Source organism: Sorex araneus, chromosome 4, assembly GCF_027595985.1.
Source record: "Sorex araneus isolate mSorAra2 chromosome 4, mSorAra2.pri, whole genome shotgun sequence".
Lineage (NCBI taxonomy): Eukaryota > Metazoa > Chordata > Mammalia > Eulipotyphla > Soricidae > Sorex > Sorex araneus.
The window spans coordinates 45,616,812-45,639,197 of NC_073305.1; the positions used below are offsets into that span (position 1 = coordinate 45,616,812).

The window sequence follows — 22,386 nt, forward strand, 5'->3', positions numbered from 1 at the left end:
TCTCTTCAGCCCCAAGAATGTTTACTTTGGTAAGAACCTACCAAAGTGATTTTTTTTTCTTTTTGGGTCACAGTCGGCGATGCTCTGGGGTTACTCCTGGCTCTACATTTAGGAATCACTCCTGGCAGGGCTCAGGGGACCATATGGGATGCTGGGACTCAAACCTGGGTTGGCTGCGTGCAAGGCAAACACCCTACCTGCTGTGCTATCGCTCCAGCCCCAAAGTGAATTTTAAGTGGTATAACACTGTACTTCCCAACAGCAACAAATGAGTTATTGCTCTCTACTGGATGGTTTGAGGTTGCCAAGAGACGGAGGATTTACCTTATCTGTTACCTCACTATTGTGTGAATGTACATTTTTCATATACACTTATCTGTCTTCTATGTATCTTTTGTCCCTATCTTCCACCACTACCCAAGCTCAGCAGATGATCAGAAATAATCTTTATTTTTTAAACCAAATTTTATTGACTTACCCCTGCTTTACACTACTATAAACTCCAGGAGTACAGCTTCACACCTCTATATGTGTATTAAGTCTCAATGCCCCAAACTTGTCCACTTTATTATTTTGGTTTTTGGGGGTGGCCATACCTGGTGATGCTCAGAGTTTACTGCTAGCCAATAATTACTCCTGGTACGATTCTCAAAAAATTAGAAATTAAGCTTCCATTTGACCTAGCAATACCACTCCTGGGAATATATCCCAGAGAGGTATAGTAGAGATGGCATATGTATTTCTATGTTCATTGCAGCACTGTTTACAATAGCCAGAATCTGGAAAAAACCAGAGTGCCCCAAAATAGATGACTGGTTAAAGAAACTCTGGTATATCTACACAATGGAATACTATGTAGCCGTCAGAAAACATGAAATCTGCATATAAATGGATCAACATGGAAAGTATCATGTTGAGTGAAATGAGTCAGAAAGAAAGAGACAGACATAGAAAGATTGCACTCATATGTGGAATATAATGTAACTGAGAAGTACAAGTTGGCAACGATGCAACTTCTGGCAGATATCTCTCTGGACTTAGTTACTAAAATACTAAAATACAGAAACCCAAAACCGAGAGGCCGCTAAGTGTGGTCACTCGACCTCATACCTCTTCATCCTCAGCAATGGAAAACAAATTATCTAATGCTTCCTTTTCAGCAGGTCTGACTTTAGGGGAGAGATTCTCCAAACAATAATAGTGAGTTTTGTTGAAATATTGTATGCAATCAAAGTGAAAGTCAAGTGAAATTTATTAGTTACACAGGCGGGGGGGGGGCTAAGGGTGGGGGGGCTAAGGGTGGGGGGGCTAAGGGCGTGGGCGTGCGGGGTGGAGCTATACTGGGATTCTTGGTGGTGGAATATGTGCACTGGTGAAGGGATGGGTATTCGAGCATTGTATAACTGAGATTTAAACCTGAAAACTTTGTAACTTTCCACATGGTGACTCAATAAAAAAAATAAAATAATAATAATAATAATTACTCCTGGCAAGCTCAGCTGGCCATATAGGATATGGGGATCGAACCTGGAACAACCATATACAAGGCAAATGTCCTAACCGCTGTACTAATGTTCCAGCGCCAAATCTGTCCATTTTAAAACTGAACTGCTTCTTCAGCTCCAAAAATTAGAATCCTTTGTATATTCTGAATAACACTCCTTTATCAGCAAAGGTTCCCCTCCAATTTATCTTTCATTCCATTAAGTCTTTTTCACAGAAGTTTTAAATTTTAATGAGGTCCAACTAAATTTTTTCTCTTTTGTAGGTTGTGTTTTTAGTGTTCTAATACCAAAAAGTCGTCACCAAACTCTGGGCACCTAGACCTTCTCATGTATTACCATCTGGATTTTTTTTTTTTTTTTTTTGCTTTTTTTGGGTCACACCCAGCGATGCTCAGGGATTACTCCTGGCTTTGCACTCAGGAATTACTCCTGGCGGTGCTTGGGGGACCATATGGGATGCCGGGGATCGAACCCGGGTCGGCCGCGTGCAAGGCAAACGCCCCACCCGCTGTGCTATTGCTCCGGCCCCACCATCTGGATTTTTTTGTTTTGCCTCTTAGTTTAGGTTTAAAATCCTTTTTTTTCTTTCTTATTTTTTTTTAACCTTTTTGCTTTATGTTTTTTCGGTTATATCCAGTGATGCTCAAGGCTAACTCCTATAATTAACTTTATTTATTTTGGGGGGTGTCTATGGCACACCCTCATGTGCTCAGAGTTTACTCCTGGCTTTGTTATCAGGGATCACTCCTAACTGTGCTCAGGGAAGCATGTGGAATGTCAAGGTTCGAATCCAGGTAAGCCACGTGCAAGACAAGCCACCTTGCCTGCTGTACTTTATCTCCAGCCCCCGTGAATTAGTTTTGTGAAGGATTTTTACATTTACCTTCTTCCTGTGTATGTACATTTCAGTACTGTTTGTTGAAAAGATTGTACTTTTTCCACTGAAATGCCTTTGCTCCCTTGTCAATGAAAAGCTGGCCATATGTTTGACTATTTGGGGTTCTATTCTATTCTGATCTAGTCTTTCACCAAAAACCTGCATTGATATTTATACCAACTTATTCATAATATCCAAAACTTGGAAGCAACCAAGATACTACCAATAAGTGAATGAATAAACTGTGGTATAGTCTTACAACAGAGTATTATTCAGCAATTAAAACAGAAGTTATCTCATTCTATCTAGAAAATAAAATGACAAGTCCATGTTGCTCAATCTGGAAAGGCTACATGCTGTATAATTCCAACACATGATATTCTAGATAAAGCAAAATTACAGACAATATAAAACATCAGCAGTCACCAGGAATCTGGGGGTAGGGGAAAAGAAAGGGAAAAGTAGATGAAACATACTCATTTAAGAGGAGTGAGAATTTCTATATGATACTGTACATTGCATGTGAGTACAGATTTGTGGAAACCCACAAAATGACAAATCCTAATGTAATCTGTAAACATTAATAATAATGTACTAATACTGGCTTATCAACAATAGTATATATGTACTGGACTATTACTAATAGGGGAAACTATGAGAGGATAGTAATTATCTAGAACATATGCTTGATTTTTCTATAAACTTAAAATTGCTGTAGTTTGTCTTGAAAGATAAGTATTGAAACATTCCACTGTAAAACTCATGTAGTTTTTTTTGTCTTGTTTTTGAATTGAGGTTTAATTGAAATATAATACTTTGATTTCAAGTGTAGACTTGTATATGTGATCAAAATGTTGCAAAATGATCACAATTCAGTATATTATAATTAAAGGAAAATTCATGTACTTTTTAACATTACATACTATCCAGGATATCTACTGGTAAAGCAAAAATTATATTGTACATACGGTAATATCTGTATTCATACACATGGAGAGAAATTTCATTATGTAACATTAGTAACCTACAGATTAAATAAACAGTTCATAAATTTTATTTCTTGAAATGATTCTAGTTTTTGTTTTTTGGATGCTGGGGATCAATGTTAGGGTTTTATACATGAGAAGTATGCAGTCTAGGAAGTGTTAATTGATATATTTTAATAAAAACAAAGGGAAAGATTATCACCTCACCGAACCCCACACTGCAAATTTGCATATCCCAGGGACAAGCTGTGTTCTTTGGTGCATAGTGTCCTTTCTTTGTTGGGCCAAGCAGCACAGAGTTTTGATTTATTCTCACCTACACACTGTATCACACAATAGCAACAAAAACTGATCTTTCTGTGTTTTTTGGAGGTGCTGGGGATCAAACCTAGGTTTCATGCATATGTGCTTTACCACTAAGCCACATCCCTCTGGCACTGGAGCTGATTTTTTAAAAAACCCTGATGGAGTAGGAAGATTCTTACCAAGTGGAGTGACTCGAGGCTGAACATCCTTTAGAACTTCGTGTAGCCACTCCGTGAAACGAACATAATAAAGATCGGAGAAAATGTCATCGACCCGCCCATTTTCAAAAAGATACTAAAAGAAAAACAAACAGTTGTTGATACTCTCCTGAATAAGACTTTCATGGTAAATAAATCTGTGCTTCTATTAGTACAGCATCACCCTACCCACTCCTCTTTAAACTCATAGCATGTCAAAACTATTGAGCAGATGACACTGCCACAACACAAGTTAGACATGTGAACTGACTCTCATACCACCAAGTTGGATCCATGGGATAGATTTTGTGAATATTATCTCACCTAGGCAGAGCACTGCTTTGTGATAGAGAAAAAGCATATGAAGATTCTGGTCAGTTCCCTATTAGGTATTGTGTAAATTAAACAACATAAGCCAATCCTTTCCAATTATGAGGCTCAGTTTCTGTATCTGCGAATAAAGATGACTGCCTCTGCCAGAATAAGCAAAAGCATGGAACAGAATAGTATATACAGTGCTCTGGATAATTAGGAAACAAAAGCGGAGCGAACTGGGAAGCAAACTTATCTTATGCTCCATCAGCAAAATGATTCCTCAGCAGCAAATTGTCTCTTATGGACCTCTTAATAAGAACATTCAAACACTAAAAAACCCATCATTATAATGTGACTTTCTCTGCAATATTCATCTAAGAGGTCACAAAAACTTAATTACATTTATAGTATCTTAGCAAGAGTTTATCAAATAATAACTTTCTGTGAATAAAGAGAATAAGTCAAGGTGTGGATACTACTAGAAAACCTGGCTGTAGATAAATTACTTTTTAAGCTTGTTTGCTTACGAGGCTTTTTTCCTGAGAAATTATCTGCTTTATCTATTTTTTCCTTGATTTTACTTTTTAAATATTTTATTATATTAGGGCTGGAGAGATAGTACAGAGGGTAGAGCATTTGCCTTGCACATGGCTGACCTCGGTTTAATCCCTGGCACTGCATATGTCCCCTCAATCCCCACCTGGAATGACCTCCAAGCACATCATCAAAAGGAAACCCTGAGCACTGCTCAAAAACCAAAATATATACATTTTATTAGAAGTAATCTATTATCTGTTCATTCCCAGTGGTGCTTGGGATCCTGGCAGCAACTCGTGGAGAAATTTGGAGGCCATAGGTACCAAGGATTAAATTTGGGGTCTCAAGAATAGAGAGCACACATTCCAGACTTCTGAGTTAACTCCTTGGCATCCCTCCATATGTTCACTTTACCCTTTTTTTTCCCACTTCACATTTTTGTGTGTGTGGTGCCAGAGATGAAAGCCAGGTATACTCACTTCACACATGCAAGGCAAGTACTCTAACCTTGAACTATATCCAGAGTCTGGCCAAATGTTTATTTCCACAGAAAGTTTTGTGATTAAAAACTGCTTTGTCAGAGGGCCACAGCAATAGTACTGAGGGTAGGGCACTTGCCTTGAATATGGTTGACCCGGATATGATCCCTGGCATGATGGTACCACATGGTACCTGAGCACTGCCATAGTAATTACTGAGTGCAGAGCCAGGAATAACTACTCAGAAATCTCTAGGTGTGCCCCCACTACCCACAAAAATGCTCTGTCAGGCTGGAGCGACAGTGCAACAGGTAGAGGGCTTGCCTTGCACACAATCAAACTGGCTTCTATTCCATGCACCCCATATGGGTACTGACCTTAAAAAGAAAAAACAAACAAAAAAACACGTTTGTGATTTAAAAAAAAAAGCAATAAAACAAGGCTATAAATATTTTAATGGAAATTTCTCTAGTAGCAGAATTCTGTATGACAGAAATTTTCCAAATTAATCATGAAGGTCTTTTGCAATAAAAAAATAACTAAAAATCATCACAGTAAGTCCTCATATACCATAGCTAACAGATTCTTAGAAACAAAGAATTAAAATGAACCATAAAGAAATGCAGACGCATGAATGACATCTTTTTATTCACTACTGGGTGGTATTTTGTTCTTCCTTTTTCCCTTTTATGGTGGCACACAGGGATTGAACCAGTGGTGCCAGGAACAAACCCAGGCTTCCTGGATGCAAAGCACATATTCCAGGCCTATGAGTGTTACCTATCTGGCTCCTACACCAAGATATTTCCCTACACCCCACCACCAGTACTGTAATAAATAAAAGAACAATATTTTTTTGAAGACCTATTGGTAGGGGAGGGTATCAGGAAATGTACACTGGTGAAGGGATGGTTACTGGAACATTTTATGACTGAAATCAATCATGAACAACCTTGTTAAAAAAAAGTTAAATAAACTGGAAAAAAAAGAAATATCCAAATTAACCTATCAAAGGTCATTTTAATAAAACAAAATGTCTTTTGGGCCTGGAGTGATAGCATAGGGGGTAGGGCGTTTGCCTTGCACGCGGCTGACCTGGGTTCGATTCCCAGCATCCCATAAGGTCCCCCAAGCACCGCCAGGGATAATTCCTGAGTGCAGAGCCAGAAGTAACCCCTGAGCATCACCAAGTGTGACCCAAAATAAAAAAACAAACAAACAAACAAAAAAAACAACAACAAAAAGTCTTTTAATGGAAAAAAAAAAAGAGACCTACTAATAGCTGAAAAACAACATCCTTTTTTACAACCATTTGCACACCATATTTTTAATATGACTAGCACATATCCCATTGGAAAAAGCTTAATCATGGTCCTATGAAAAAACTGCTTCCTACCTTTTGAATACACAGGAAAATATAGTACAGAACATCTGGATCATATGGTTCGCCTTCTCCATTTCGAGCTTCCCGGGTCATTAGACAGAGCCCATAATTTAATTCAGCCACAGCAGAAGAGATGAGATCTTCCTGGAATCGCAGCAGTTGACGTCCTGCAATATAAGCCCCAAAGGTGAATGGGATTCCTAGAAAAGGTTCCTGTGTCACTGAGATCCCTAAAAACGCTCAGATACTGCTCATCAAGGTGCTAGAATAAAAATGGTCACTTTTCTCTATGATCCCTATTGGCCTGTGAAGTCAACAATCCTGAGCCCTTTGCCACACACAAAGAGGTTACTGCCATTCTCCTGACTATCACTTAAATCTCAAAATGATTATTAAAGGAAAAGAGGTAAGGCATTTGCTTTGCATGCAGTCGACCTGGGTTTAATCTCCAGTACCACATATAGTTCCCAGAGCTCCACCAGGAGTGATCCCTTAGCAGAACCAGAATTAAGTCCTGAGCATTGCCAGGTTATGACCCAGTAACAAGGGAAAGAAAGGGGAAGGGATAAGAGAGGACACATAGTGCATACACTCAATGATTCCCATCTACTCCCAGAAGTCACCTCCCAAAACCTGCTATATTGACTTAATAAATTCACCTGTACACACATGCCTCATCTTGGGTCAAACACCACAAATCCTGCTCCTCTCAGGAGATCAGAACTGCGTGCTGCTTGTTATCAGTATATCAGTTGATGTCCCCTAGTCCCCAAGGCCAGTTTACACTTTTCAAGCTTTTCTGACCTTGACACTATTATATAACTGTAATTTAGATAGAGTCCACTCTTCTCTCCCTCCCAAACACTCACTCCCAATGGGTGCAAGTCTGTTCTGAGCATCCTTCTCTAGTTCAGCATTCTTGGTCTGGGCCCAGTTTTTCCATACTTCAAGTCCTTCTTCTGGCTTCAGAGAATTTGGAAGCAGAAGTTCTGGGGATGGTTGTGGCTGTGACTGTGGTTCAACTTCAGCAACCTGGACAGTTTGAGCCTATAAAAAGAGAAACCATCAGAATATATCAGTGTTGTCTCGCATCATTCCCTTTGAAAAACCTGGCAGGAAAAAAATGTTTAGTTGCAGTATTTTCAGAACAAAAATGAAAACGTGTGTGTGTGTGTGTGTGTGTGTGTGTGTTTGTGTGTGTGTGTGCGCGTTTCCTGGACCATACCCAGTAGTAATATTCAGGAACATTATGTGATGCAGGAGATTAAGGTTGGTCACATGCAAGGCAAGTACCTTAACTCTGGTACTTTCTCTCAGGCCTACTGTCTTTTTCATTCACCTCTTTGGAAGTGAGCCTCTGCTGCAATAATGTGGGGCAACACCCAAAAACACTAGGAAAGCAATGTGCCAGGGGTTGAATTCCAAGGCTCTGTGCAAGCCAGGCATGAGCACTTATTTTTGAGCTATTCCCTCATGCTATATCCTACTTTTAAGAAGCTGTGAATTAGTATATTATTTCAGTTACAGAAAAAGCCACTAATACAGCACTTCTGAGTCCTGGTACTTTTTTATTTTTTAATTATTTCTGCTGGTGGGAGGCTGAAAAAATAGTATATAGTGGGTAAGGGGCTTGCCTTGTATGTGGCTAGCCTGGGTTGGATCCCAGTATCCCATAGGGTTCCCTGAGCAGTATCAGGAGTAATTCCTGAGTGCAAGAATTACAAAAGTAACCTAAACAATGCCAGGTGTGCCCAAAGAACAATAACAAAATACCAATAACTGGTGCTTCATCCAAAAATTACCTATGTACTTATCAATTTTTTTAAAAAATGGGATCTGGAAATAGAGTACAATTCATAAGAGTCTTGCCTTACACACAGCCAAACCAGGTTCAACATGAGCACCAGATCCCCACTAGAAAAGACCCCTGAGTGCAGAGCCAGGAATAAGTCCTGATGTGAATTGGAAAAAATTGGGGAAGACCTCTTCAAAGTGTTCAGAAAATCTAGGGGCCACTCCTGCTTATAGTCAGCCAACTGACATGGTAGTTCAGTGCTCTGGCCTGAGGATATATGACAGAGACCACCAGGGACCCAGCAATGCTTCAGAGGCTATGTGGTGCCAAGGTTAAAATTCAAATTCAGGACCTCACACACACTAGGTGTGTGTCCACTCATTGAGTAAGACCCCTAGTCTCTAGACATACTTTAAAAGAAAAAAAAAAAGATTGTGGGCCTTGGGTGGGAGTGATAGATAGTACAGAGGGTTGCCTTAGCCTGGGTCCATCCCCAGCATCCCATACGGTCCTCTGAACACTGTCAAATAATTCCTAAGAGCAGAGTCAGGAGTGACCCCTGAGCATTGGTGGGTGTGGCCCAAAAATCAAACAAACAAACCCCCCAGGATTTGGGCCATACCTAATAGTACTCAGAGACTACATTTGGTTAGGCACTTGGAGAACAAAGTCATTCTAGCGACTGAAGCTGGGGTTCCTGAACATAAAGGTAGTTTAGTCCTTTTAGAGATCCCCCTGGCCCGAGAGGTATCATATCAGGACCAGGTATCATATCAGGACCATATCAGGGAAGAACACATGTGGAAAAGAACATGCCTGGCACTCTACTTGGATTTGATCCCAGAACCAGACACAGAAACACAAAACTCACTAATACTTAAGTCTGTGGGGCCGGAGTGACAGTATAGTGGGGAGGACATTTGCCTCGCATGTGGCTAAACCAGGTTCAATCTCCAGCATCTCATATGGTTCCTTGAGCACCTCCAGGAGTAATACCTTAAGTGCAGAGCCAAGAGTAGCCCCTGAGCATTGCCAGGTATGACCCAAAAATCAGTATGTAGATATATGCATATATGTGTGTGTGTGTATATATATATATATATATATATGTCTTTTTATTATTTTAAAATTTTGGGAGTCACACCTGGCAGTGGTCAGGGGACAAAATGAGATGCAAGGTATACACTGCATACAAGGCAAATGCCACACTGGTGTACTAGCACTCTGGCCTCAAGAAACACTGAGTCTTGGAGCTGGAGCAATAGCACAGAGGGTAGGACATTTGCCATGCACACGGCTGACCTGGGTTTGATTCCCAGCATCCCTTATGGTCCCCTGAGCATCACCAGCGGGTAATTCATGTGTGTAGAGCCAGGAGTAACCCCTGTGCATTGCTGGGTGTGACCCAAAAAAGCAAAAAAAAAAAAGAAAGAAAGAAAAGAAAAGAAACACCGAGTCTTAAACAAACAAACAAACAAACAAAAACAGGGGGAGAAGACAGTACAGAGGGTAGGGCATTTGCCTTGCAGCAGCCAACTGACCAGGGTTGGGGTTCGGGCTGGGGTTCAATTTCCAGTATTCCATTAGGTCCCTGGGGCACTGCCAAGAATAATTCCTGAGTGCAGAGCCAGGACTGATCCCTGTGGATTTGGTGTGACCCAAAAAGCCAAAATAAATAAATAAATAAATAAACCCCAACCCACATAGAAAAGCAATACTTACATTCAATCACTGATGAGAATGAATGACCCAAAGTACTATTTATCAAACTATAACAAGCTGACAACCATCTTGTGATTTTTTTTTTTTATTTTGGGGGCCATGCCCAGCAAGACTCAGGGGTGACTTATGGCTCTACACTAAGAGATCACTCCTGAACGGCACAGGGGACCATAAGTGATGTCAGGGATTGAATCCAGGTGCAAGGAAAGCACCTTATCCACTGTAATACCTCTTTAGCTTCTCATTAGAGGATTTTACTAAGGTGCGAATTCTGATTTGAAAGGTCTTAAGTACCAGCACTTTTTTTTTTTTTTTTTTTTTGCTTTTTGGGTCACACCCGGCAATGCTCAGGGGTTACTCCTGCCTCTGCACTCAGGGGACCATATGGGATGCTGGGGATCAAACCCGGGTTGGTCGTGTGCAAGGCAAACATCCCACCCGCTATGCTATTGCTCCAGCCCCAAGTATCAGCATTTTTAACAAGAGAAGTAAGAGACCCTATGGTGTGTATACAAATCACACTTTGAGTACAAATCAATAATAGAGAGGGTAAATTTGCCTTGCACAGGCCAACTCAGGTTCAATCACCAGCACCACATATGGTCCCCCAAGCACTGCCAGGAGTGATCCCAACACCAAATCAAAACGAAACAACAAAAAAACTGTGTCTAGGCTTTATTCTAGAAGATTCAGATTTTAACTAGCCTAAGGTACAGAAGTCTACGATTTCCAGTTAAAAAAAGGCTCCCAGGTAGTTATAAAGTCATGCCCAACTTATAAATCCTGTTCTGAGTGACATTTCTCTTCAGAGGACAATATGACCCCATGGGCCTCCAAGACATTCCAAGAGGATAAATACAAATTCCATAAATGGGGCACCACGGTACAAGATTAGATGGTCACTGGCAGCACAAGGGGTAAAAAGGAAGGAACAAGGACGAAGCAAACCATAGTTGGAAAGGCTGAGAAACACTGTATTAGAAAAAAAAAGTACATCAGAGTTACAAAGATGAGCTGGAGTGCACACTTTGTGTGTGGGAGGCTCTGGTTGGATCCCTGGTAGGGCACAGTCCCCTAAGACTGACTGGAGCAAGCACCTGAACACAGAACAAGGAGCAGCTCCACAGCACTGTTGAGTGTGCCCCACTACCCCCAAAAAAGGACAAACAAGTCATGTCATTGACGAGATGGCATAGATGGTTAAGACCTTCGGATCTGGGGCCAGAGAGATAGCTCAGCAGGCTCAGAACATGCAGTAAAAGCAATAAGCCTGAGTTTGATCCCCATAACCTCCAAGAGAAGCCCTAGCATAGACTAGAAACACCACTGGGTGTGAGACAAAATACATTTTTTTGGTTCACTTTTGAGTCACACCTGGCTGTGCTCACAGTTTATTTCTGACATGCAAGGGACTAATAACTGGTGTTAGGGTACAAGCCCAGGTCAGCTACACACAAGGGAAGCACCCTACCCACTCTATTACTGCTCTGCCACCCCCCCAATTTTTTTTTTTCTTTTTGAATCACACCTGGTAATGCACAGGGGTTACTCCTGGCTCTGCACTCAGGAATTATTCCTGGTGGTGTTCAGGGGACTATATGGGATGCTGGGAATTGAACCCAGGTTGGCCGTGTGCAAGGCAAACGCCCTACCTGCTATGCTATCGCTCCAGCCCTATGTTCTATTTTCAAAAAATTATTTCTTCTCTATATAATACTGCTTTGACTCAAAATCATGGTTTTGTTTTGTTTTTTTCTTTTTTTTTTTTCCGGGTCACACCCGGCGATGCACAGGGGTTACTCCTGGCTCATGCATTCAAAATTACTCCTGCAGTGCTCGGGGACCATACAGGATGCTGGGAATCAAACCCAGGTCGGCTGCGTGCAAGGCAAATGCCCTATCTGCTGTGCTATCTCTCCAGCCCCTCAAAATCATATTTTTTAAAGAATTGAAGCAATAGTGATCTGCCTTTAAGTAAGAGTGGCCCAGTCCTTGTTGGTCTTAAAACCATACAAGTAGGTAAAGAGCAGAGAATATCTATAAACCTTTCTGTTTTGGGGCCACAAAGGCTCTGCATTCAGAGATTATCTACATAGTATGGCTGTCCACAGTTGTAAGAAGGTAGGCTCTCTGGACTGAAAGACAGTAGAGAGGGGAAGGAACTTGTCTTGCAAATGGCTGACCCAACTAGCATTCCCAGTACCCAATAGGTTCTCCAAAGCCTACCAGGAGTGATCTCTGAAAAGAGTCAAGAGTAAGTCCTAAGAAATGCCAGGTGTCAGGGCTAGAGAGATAGCACAGCGGGTAGGGCGTTTGCCTTGCACTCGGCCGACCCAGGTTCAAATCCCAGCATCCCATATGGTTCCCTGAGCACGGCCAGGGGTAATTCCTGAGTGCAGAGCCAGGAGTAACCCCTGTGCATCGCCAGGTGTGACCCAAAAAGCAAAAAAAAAAGAAATGCCAGGTGTGGCCCAAAATCCAATAAAATAATACAGGCATACAAATATAACATTTACTAATAAATAATAAAAGGAATTATTATTATTTTTTGCTTTTTGGGTCATACCCAGCAATGCTCTGGGGTTACTCCTGGCTCTGACTCAGGAATTAACTCCTGGTGGTGCTTAGGATATTATATGGGATGCTGGAGATCAAATCCGGGTCGGCAGTGTGCAAGGCAAATGCCTTAACAGCTGTACTATTGCTCCAGCCCCCAAAGAAGTATATTTTGAAATGACCCCGCTTTCAGTTATACAAAGCCCACAGTTAAAGAAGCTAGGTCCTAGATTAACTGACGTATACTCAAGTTTGAGAACTAGTGCTTTACACGAAATGTTTTACGGTAATATAACATGTTAACACAGAAAACTGGATAAGGGATTTCTGAGAATTCTCTGTACTATCCTTGTATCTTTTCTATAAATTAGTATTATTCTAAAATAAATGCAGACTGGGCTGCAGTGATAGCACAGCGGGTAGGGCGTTTGTCTTACACACGGCCGAGCCGGGTTCAATTTCAGCGTCCCATATGGTCCCCTGAGCACCGCCAGGGGTAATTTCTGAGTGCAGAGTCAGGAGTAACCCCTGGGCATCGGTGGGTGTGATCCAAAAAGAAAAAAAAAAAAGCAGGCTGGAGTGATAGCACAGCGGGTAGGGCGTTTGCCTTGCATGCGGCCAACCCAGGATCAATTCCCAGCACCCCACATGGTCCCCTAAGCACCGCCAGGAGAAATTCCTCAGTGTAGTCAGGAGTGACCCCAAAAGCAAAAAATAATAAGTACAGAGGGGCTGGAGAGATAGCACAGGGATTATAATGTACTTGCCTTGCACACTGTTGACCCTAGTTCAAGCCCCAGTATTACTTATAGTCCTACAGTCCATGGAGCCCTGAAAGAGTGATCCCTGAAGGCATAGTCAAGAGTAAGCCCTAAGTATCACTGGGTGTGGCCCCCCAAACAAAACCAAAATAAGAAAACTAAGCTCTAAAGCAGGGAATTTCAATATTCTTTTTATTTTTGTTTTTGGGGTGCTGGGGATTAAATACAGGTTGGCCATTTGCATGGCAAGCACCTTACTTGCGGTACTATCACTCTGGCCCCCGATTTTAACTTTTTTAACCCTGTGGACCAACAGTTGAAAGCTAATGATCACAGAACTGCAGAGTTGGTCTATAAAACAGAACTATACCATGGGACATGGATATGGATGGGAGGAGGGGTCCTTGGGATAATGGTGGGGGGAGTGTGATGTTGGGACGATGTGTATATCAAAGTATCCATAACAGTATTATAAATCACAGTACTTCAGTAAACTTGAAAACAATAAAAGAAAACCAATGATTTAAAGTAAATCCACGGCACCAGAAAGAAATCTCTTAAAGAGAATTGAAGAGACAGAAAAGTAGATTAAGTGCTTGATTTGCAAGGGGTCAATCCCAGCACACCAGGAGTAATCCCAGAGTGTTTCAAAAAACAAAAACAAAACAAGAAACCGCCTGGGGCCAAAGTGATAGTACAGAGGGTAGGGCACTTGCCTTGCATGCTACTGACCTGGGCTCATCCTGGTACCCCATATGGTTCCTGGGGAGCCACCAGGAGGGAGTGATTGCTGAGTATAGAGCCAGGAGAAAGTTCTAAGCAAGCTGGGTGTGGTCCAAAACAATTTTTAAAAAAAATCAAAAACAAACCCTTAGGGACAGAGGACTAGAAAAAGATTTAAGAAACATCAACATGTATGGTTCAGAGATACATAGATGAGGTAAAGTCAAGTCTTTTCAAAAGGAAAAAAGAATCAAGGATTGGGAGAGATATAGTATAGGAGTTAAGATGTTACCTTGCATGCAGCTGACCCAGGTTCAAACCTCTGCATGACACATGATCCCCAGAGCAGAGTCCAGAGCCAGGTATGACTCTGAACCAGGTGGTATGACCCAAAAGTCAACAAATGAACCAAAAAAATAGAATCTAAAGTCCAGAGGGCTTTGAAGATGACCATTAAGGTATGCTCTATCATACAGTGCTATATGTGCAACTGAAAATATACTAGTTGAATCTGGTCACTGCAAGGTCAGCTCCTCTCTGACCTTGACAAGTGATAACTTATTCCTGAGAGCCAAAGGAAAAACTTACTAGAAAGACAGCCAACTGTTGGTGGGAGGCTGCAACCATAAAGTTGATCTTAAAAAGAGATAAGGTGTTCATAAAAGGGAGGGGGGGGCAAGAGCGATAGCACATCGGGTACGGCATTTGCCTTGCATGCGGCTGACCTGGGTTCGATTCCCAGCATCCCATATGGTCTTCCAAGCACCGCCAGGAGTAATTCCTGAATGCATGAGCCAGGAGTAACCCCTGTGCATCACCATGTGTGACCCAAAAAGGAAAAAAAAAAAAAGGTAGACAGACCAGGTAAAAGAACACAGCACTTGCCATCAGCTCGCCGTAGGGTTCAACTCAAATCACAACACAATTATCTTCCCCAAGGACAGTATGTGCTAAGACTGTAATCGAGTTATTGTTCTTTTTCATTGCTGTTTTTCTTTTTTTTCTTTTTTTGCTTTTTGATCCACACTCAGCAATGCTCAGGGGTAATTACTCCTGGCTGCACTCAGGAATTACTCCTGGTAGTGCTCGGGGGACCATATGGGATGCTGGGAATCAAACCCGGGTCGACTGCGTGCAAGGCAACCGCTCTACCCATTGTACTATCGCTCCAGCCCCCTGTACTTGATTATTCTTCTTACAACTCAGGATCCTGGCATTATTTAACAGATCAAATCAAGCTCAATGGTTCAAGTTGGGAAGACAACCCCTTTGCTCCCTGTTCTAATTCCTCTTCCACAATCCTTTTCATGTTGTCCTATGTCAGTTCCCTTCACTATATCCCAGATACTACTTTAATATTCAGGCCACAGAAATAAAGACCAAATGTGACTTTTCCCACAAAGATGCCTTCCCCACATTCAAAATAATCAAAATCTCAAAATCTACATTATCATTCCCCAAATTATCTTTAAGCCACTATAAAGCAATGACTGTGGGCTGGAGCAATAGCACAGTGGGTAGGGCATTTGCCTTGCACTCGGCCGAACCAAGTTCAATTCCCAGCATCCCATATGGTCCCCCGAGCATCGCCAGGTGCAATTCCTTAGTGCATGAGCCAGGAGTAACCCCTGTGCATCACCGGGTGTGACCCAAAAACAAAAACAAAAACAAAAAGCAATGACTGTTTTGTTCTATTTATAGGGCTGACAACTGAATATTTAATAGGACCTTAACAAGTTGCTATCTTTAAAGATTCTATATTACCTTCACTACGTACAGTTGCCTCTAAGAAACCAACTAGTCAGTCACTGCTTAACTAGTCATTTATGGTTTAAGCTTATGAGTGTGGCCCTAGTCTAACAGTGCCTTGTTTGTGCCAGCTCCCACACTTGCATTCCCAGGAACCACTATCCGCTGCCTTCAGCAGCCCAAGAGACCAGAGACTCTAAAGATTTGGTTAAAAAAGCACCACAAACTTACTACCAGACAGACCACCAACCTCAAAAGTGGAATCTAACCACAATTCTGTGGCAGTCTTTTTTTGGTGGGAGGGGGGTGCACATCCAGTGATGCTCAAGGGTTACTACTGCCTCTGCACTCAGGAATTACTCCTGGCGGTGCCTAGGAATCATATGGAATGCCTGGATGCCAGGGATTGAACCTGGGTCAGCCACATGCAAGGCAAAAGTCCTACCCATTGTACTACCACTCTGGCCCTGTGACAGTCTTGAGAACAATAAGAAGTATAAACGACAAGAGCAAAGCTAAGTTTTTTTTTTCTTTTTTTTTTTTGGGGGGGGGAGTGTCACACCTGGCAATACAAGCCTTACTTCTGGCTCTGCACTCAGAAATTACTCCTGATGATGCCTGGCGGACCATAGAGGATGCCAGGGATTGAAGCCGGGAATGCAGCATCCAAGGGAAGCACCCTGCATGCTGTGCTCTCTCTCCAGCCCTGGGCCAAATAATTTTAAAATTAAAAATAAAATTTTTTTTTTTTTGGCTTTTTGGGTCACACCTGGCTCTGCACTCAGGAATTATCCCTGGCGGTGCTCAGAGGACCATATGGGATGCTGGGAATCGAACCCAGGTTGGCCGCGTGCAAGGCAAACGCCCTACCCGCTGTGCTACTGCTCCAGCCCCTTAAAGTTAAAATTTTAACAGAGATCTGAGAATGTAGCTCATTGGTAAAGCACTGCAAAATATATATGAGAGTTCTGGTTTTGGTTTCCAAGTATTACAGAGTATTCCAAGCTGGGAGCAAACCCCAAGCACTGCGCCTGGGAGCCTAAATTATGTCCCAAGACACCTATTTTTGTAACTGTTCTGTAGATCTAAACTTATTTAATATTTTAAAAACATTTGGTGGTGGGGCCGCACCAGAGTGAGAGTATAGTGAGCAGGGCATTTGCTTTGTATACAACCAACCTAGGTTCAATCCTCAGCATCCCTTTGGTTCCCTGTGCACTGGAAGGACTGATTCCTGAATGTAGAGCCAGGAGTAAACCCTGAGTACCAACAGGTGTGGCCCCTGAACAAAAACCTTGGGACTGGACAGACAGTACGTTGGTGAAGGTGCTTGCCTTGCCATGCGACCAATCCTTAGTTCAATTTCTGGTACCACATATAGTCACCAAAGCCACACTAGCCAGCCAGGAGTGATTCCTGGGTGCAGAGCCAAGAATCACTCAGCACTGCTGGATGTGGCCCAAAAAAACAAAAGGGAAAGCACAGCAGGTAGAGCTATTGCCTTGCACACAGCGTTGGATTCTGGCATCCCAAATGGTTCCCTGAGCCCTACAAGGAGTCGATCCCTGAGCACAAAGGCAGGAATAAGCCCTGAACACTACCAGGTGTGACCAAAAAACCCCCCCAAAAAACCCCAAACTTTTCAGGACCACAGCAGTAATACAGCAGGTAAGGCACTTGCCTTGCACACAGCCAACCCAGTTTCTAAGCCTGGCATCAAATATGGTCCTCTGAGCACCACCAGGAGTGATATCCGAGCACCACAGGGTGTGGCCTCAAAATAAACTGAAAGGAAAAAGCAACACAAAAAACACAAAACCCTCCCACCAAAAAAGAAAACTAAAAAAATATTCAACAAAGCTGTCATACCAAAAAACTCAATTAACCAAGGTTTATTTTAACTATTTTTTAAGAAACATAAAATACTTCGGAAAGTCCCACCACATACATAGGTTGTCAAGACAACCAAAAGTGACGCATCTTTTTTTATTGTTTTTGTGTCTGGAGCCATACCACAGAGGGTAGGGTGTTTGCCTTGCACACAGCTGACCTGGGTTTGATTCCTCTGTCCCTCTCGGAGAGCCTGGCAAGCTACTGAGTATCCTGCCCGCACGGGAGAGCCTGGCAAGCTACCTGTGGCGTATTCGATATGCCTAAAACAGTAACAAGTCTCACAATGGAGATGTTACTAATGCCCGTTCGAGCAAATCGATGAACAATGGGACAACAGTGCTATAGTACAGTCACATTCAGCAGTGCTCAGGGTTCAATCCTAGGCATTTCATGTGGTCGCTTGAGCATTGCCAAGAGTATTTGAGTGCAAAGCCAGTAGTAACCTTTAAGTATCAAGAGGTTGTGGCCCAAAAACAAACAAAAAGTTATAAACAGGGCCAGAAATATAACCTGAAGAAAAAGCTTTGTTGGGCATTATAAGATATGGCCCCCAAGCAAAACAAAATTATGCGAAGGCTCAAAGATTCAATGGACTGAAGTGCACCGTTTTGCATGCTGGAGGCCTGGGTTTGAGCTCCAACACTGCATAATCCCCACAGGACCACCAGGTATCACCCAAAAAGGAAGGAAGGAAAGAAGGAAGGAAAGAAGGGAGGGAAGGAGGAAGAGAAGGAGGGAGGGAGGGAGGGAGGGAGTTTCTCAACTGTACTGAGTTTACAGTCTGTGTTCTAAATGATAGGAGTTCCAGTGGGTTCAATCATTTGTGCTAGAGAAAGTAGTTCATGAACTGCAGTTAACACTTGGGAGTGTCCACAGTCTCTAAATAGAACTTAACTATTTCTAAAGTAAGATTACAAAAAAAGAAAAAGATTCCAAACAGTTAATGGTCATCTCCTTCATATTCCAAGAATCAGGTTAGAACTATTTTGTAAATTGGTCTGTTGCTTCTGTCTCCCTTTCCCCACCCTAAGTCATTAAATATTATGCTACTCTATACTACTACAAGACTAACATCATTACAGTAAACAAGCCAGAGACACCAGAGGTTGCCAGGCAAGTTTCTGTGCTGCACTGGGCCCTGTGGGAGCAAACTGCCCTGTAGATAGGAGTCACTTACTGAGCAAGTAACCTGAAGCTGCTGCTGCTGCTGCTGCTGCGGTGGTGGCGTCTGTTCCTGGGGAGTTTGTTGTTGTGGCTGTTGCTGGGGGTCCCATATATGGACAGTCTGAGCTGTATTCTGGTATGTGCCTGCCACAGCCTGCACAGCCACTGGAATGTGGATGTTGCCATTCATGAACTGTGCTGGAAAGAGAGAGTTTGCGAGGGTCTGCACTACCTCTTCATGGGAGTTTTTCACTACAGACGTGGTGCCCACCATCTTCTCCTTGTCATCCTCCAGCTTTACAGCTGCCAGGGCTGTGGGTGAGCTACTGACGTGAACTGCGTTGTAGGCTTCCTGGGGAATGGCAATGTGGGTAATGCTCTGCTGCTGAGGGTCCCCCCGGGGCTGGGCAGAGTAAACAGGGATGGTCCAGGTTTCTCCTGTAGGGCTTGTAATGGTCCCAGTGGCACTGTACAGGTGGGCACTGTCTACTGTCAGTAAGTCTGGCCTCAAAGACACGTAACTCTGCTGCTGGCCCTGTGGAATGGCCAGCACGGTGGCCACCGGTTGCCCTGAGATGGCGTAGGACACAGTGATGGGCATGTCCACTTTGCGCTTCTTCACTGGCTGAAGGACACTGGCTGTGCCAACCCGCCGCTCCCCTTCCCGGGGTGAGCCCTGCTGGGATGGTGGTGGGGAAAGAGCACCCACGGTCTGGATTTGGATTTGTTGACCCCCAGCAAGAGACTGGCCAGCCACCAGCTGAGCCTGAATCTGCTGATGTGGGATGTGCTCCTCGGGAATCTCTGCAGCTTGGATCTGTTGAGCCGCCTGTACATGCTGCACCTGGATCTGGGCTGCCTGCAGCTGCGAGGGGCTGGGGCTTTGTAGAGACGGGGTCTGGATGGAGGGGGCTGCCGGCTGTGGTGCTTGGCCTTGGATCTGCACCTGGACCTGAATAGGCTGCTCAGCAGGCTGATGAACAGTGAGCTGAGGAGAGAGCTGTTGAGCCAAGACCTGCTGTGGAGACTGCTGTACCTGCACCTGTACCTGCAAGAAAAAGATGCACCAATGAGTAAACAAGGCAGTATGAAGAATCCAGCCCGCGTGCCTTGCATGTAGCTGACTCGGGTCAGATCCTGGGCATCCCACACAGTCTTCCAAACCCTAGCAGGAATGATCCCTGCGTGAAGAGCCAGAGCAAGTTCTGAGCACAAGCAGGTTTGCCCCCACCCCCAAAATAAAACCCCTACCCCCAAGAGTGATCATCTAAAAGTTTAAGACATGATTTACCAGTTTTAGTAAAAGCAGCAAAAGATAGAGGCTGCAGCAATAGTACATTGGGTAGGGCACTGCTTGCCTCACACACAACTGACCCAAGTTTGGTATGTAGCATCAATACAGTCTCTGAGCCCAATCAGGTGTGATCCCTAAGCTCAGAGCCAGGAGTAAGCCTTAAGCATAGCCAGAGTGGCCACAAAACAAAACTAACAAAAAGGAAAAAAAGGAGAAATAATCCAATCCAAATGTCCACCAAGTGATATGGATTTAAATTTAAAAAAGTGTAATATATACATAAAACAAATCACTTAGGGGCTGGAGTGATAGCGCATCGGGTAGGGCGTTTGCCTTGCATACAGCCGACCCGGGTTGGATTCCCAGCATCCCATATGGTCCCCTGAGCACTGCCAGAGGTAATTCCTGAGTGCAGAGCTAGGAGTAACCCCTGTGCATCACCAGGTGTGACCCAAAAAGAGCAAAAAACAAAAACAAAAACAAAAACAAAAACCGAAGTTCGATCCCTGCCATTGTAGGTGGTCTTCAGCAGGAGAAATTTCTGAGTGCAGAGCCTGGAGTAACCCCTGAACATTGCCAGGCATGACCCAAAAAGAACAAAAATAAATATTAAATAAAAAGAAATGAAATGAAATGTTGGCACATGTTACAACATAGATGAACCTTGAAAGCATCCTACATAATCAGTCACAGGAGACCAAATATTGTGTGATTCCATTTATATAAATATCAAAAACAGGCAAATCTGGAGCCAGAGAGACAATACTGCTGGTAAGACATTTACCTTGCAAACAGTCAACTACAGTTTCATCTTGGCATCCCATATGGACTCAAGTTCTACGAGAAGTGACCCCTAAAAATAGTGTGCCCTACCCCCCAAAAAAGGCAAACTTATAAAAACAGAACTAGATTAACATATGTCTATGAATAGGAGGCTGGGAAAAATATGAAGTAATTGCTAATGGGTTTAGGACTTCTTCTGGAGTAACTCACTGTCATCCTGTTGCTCATCGATTTGCTCAAGTGGGCACCAGTAATGTCTCCATTATGAGACTTTAGTTACTGTTTTTGGCATATCGAATACACCACGGGTAGCTTGCTAGGCTCTGCTGTGAGGGCGAGATACTCTCGGCAGCTTGCCGGGCTCTCCGAGAGGGGTGGAAGAATGGAACCCGGGTTAGTTGCATGCAAGGCAAATGCCCTACCCACCGTGCTATTGCTCCAGCCCACTTCTCTCTCTTTTGGAGTAAGACTTCTAAAATTAATGTGGCAATAATTGTACAACTCTGGATAGACTACAAATCACTGAACTACGGCACAGTTATAAGGGGAGGAGCTTCAATGGAGACGTTACTGGTGCCCGCTCGAGCAAATCGATGAGCAACAGGATGACTGTAACTGTGACTGAATTATTAGTGAATCACCATGAGTTACATACTTACAAACTTTCGCGCTTGCATTTCAGTCATACAATGATCGAGTACCCATCCCTCCACCAGTGCCCATTTTTCACCACCAATGATCCCAGTATCCCTCCCACCACCCCCACCCAAACCCCCCCTCCACCCCGTCTCTGTGGCAGGGAATTCCCTTTTGTTCTCTCTTTCCTTTAGGATGTTGTAGTTTGCAACTGAGATAGTGTGGCCATTGTGTTCGATCAATAGTCTACATTCAGCATGAATCTTCCAACTAGCGTGGGTCCTCTAAACACCCTTTACTTAGTGTTCCCATCTCTATCTGAGCTGCCTTTTCCCCCAGCATTTGAGGCCGCCTTCCAAGCAGTGGAGTAAACCTCCTGGTCCTTATCTCTACTATTCTTAAGTGTTAGTCTCCCATCCTGTTACTTTATATTCCACAGATGAGTGCAATCTAAAAGATTTCTTTTGCAGAGAACCACACGCAGCAATAAGGGTTACTCCGGGTTGTCAGCTCAGGAATTATTCCTGCCGTTGCTCGGAACCATATTGGATGCCAGTGAGCAAGATGGCTGGCTGTGAACAAGATAAAACACCCTACCTGCTATAGTATTACTCCGGCTCCAGCACTACATACGATAAGTAAGTGAATTAATGACACGAATGTGAAATTTCAACACAGCTGACACTAATTTGTAAAGCAAAAGTGTAAGGAGATTGTGAAAAGA

The 22,386-nt window shown here is 43.1% G+C and overlaps 1 protein-coding gene across 5 annotated transcripts in view; it reads right to left on the bottom strand.

Annotated features, from left to right (window-relative positions):
* The window catches only part of QRICH1 (glutamine rich 1), a 52,600-nt gene that overhangs the window by 6,513 nt on the left and 23,701 nt on the right, over nt 1-22,386 (bottom strand). For all 5 annotated transcript variants that reach the window (XM_055134663.1, XM_055134666.1, XM_055134664.1 and 2 more), the window contains 4 exons: nt 18,963-19,997; nt 7,456-7,633; nt 6,599-6,753; nt 3,854-3,968 (listed from right to left, as the gene is read on the bottom strand). In XM_055134663.1, coding sequence (XP_054990638.1) covers nt 3,854-3,968; nt 6,599-6,753; nt 7,456-7,633; nt 18,963-19,997 — 1,483 coding nt within the window. The remainder of the gene's footprint in view (nt 1-3,853; nt 3,969-6,598; nt 6,754-7,455; nt 7,634-18,962; nt 19,998-22,386) is intronic.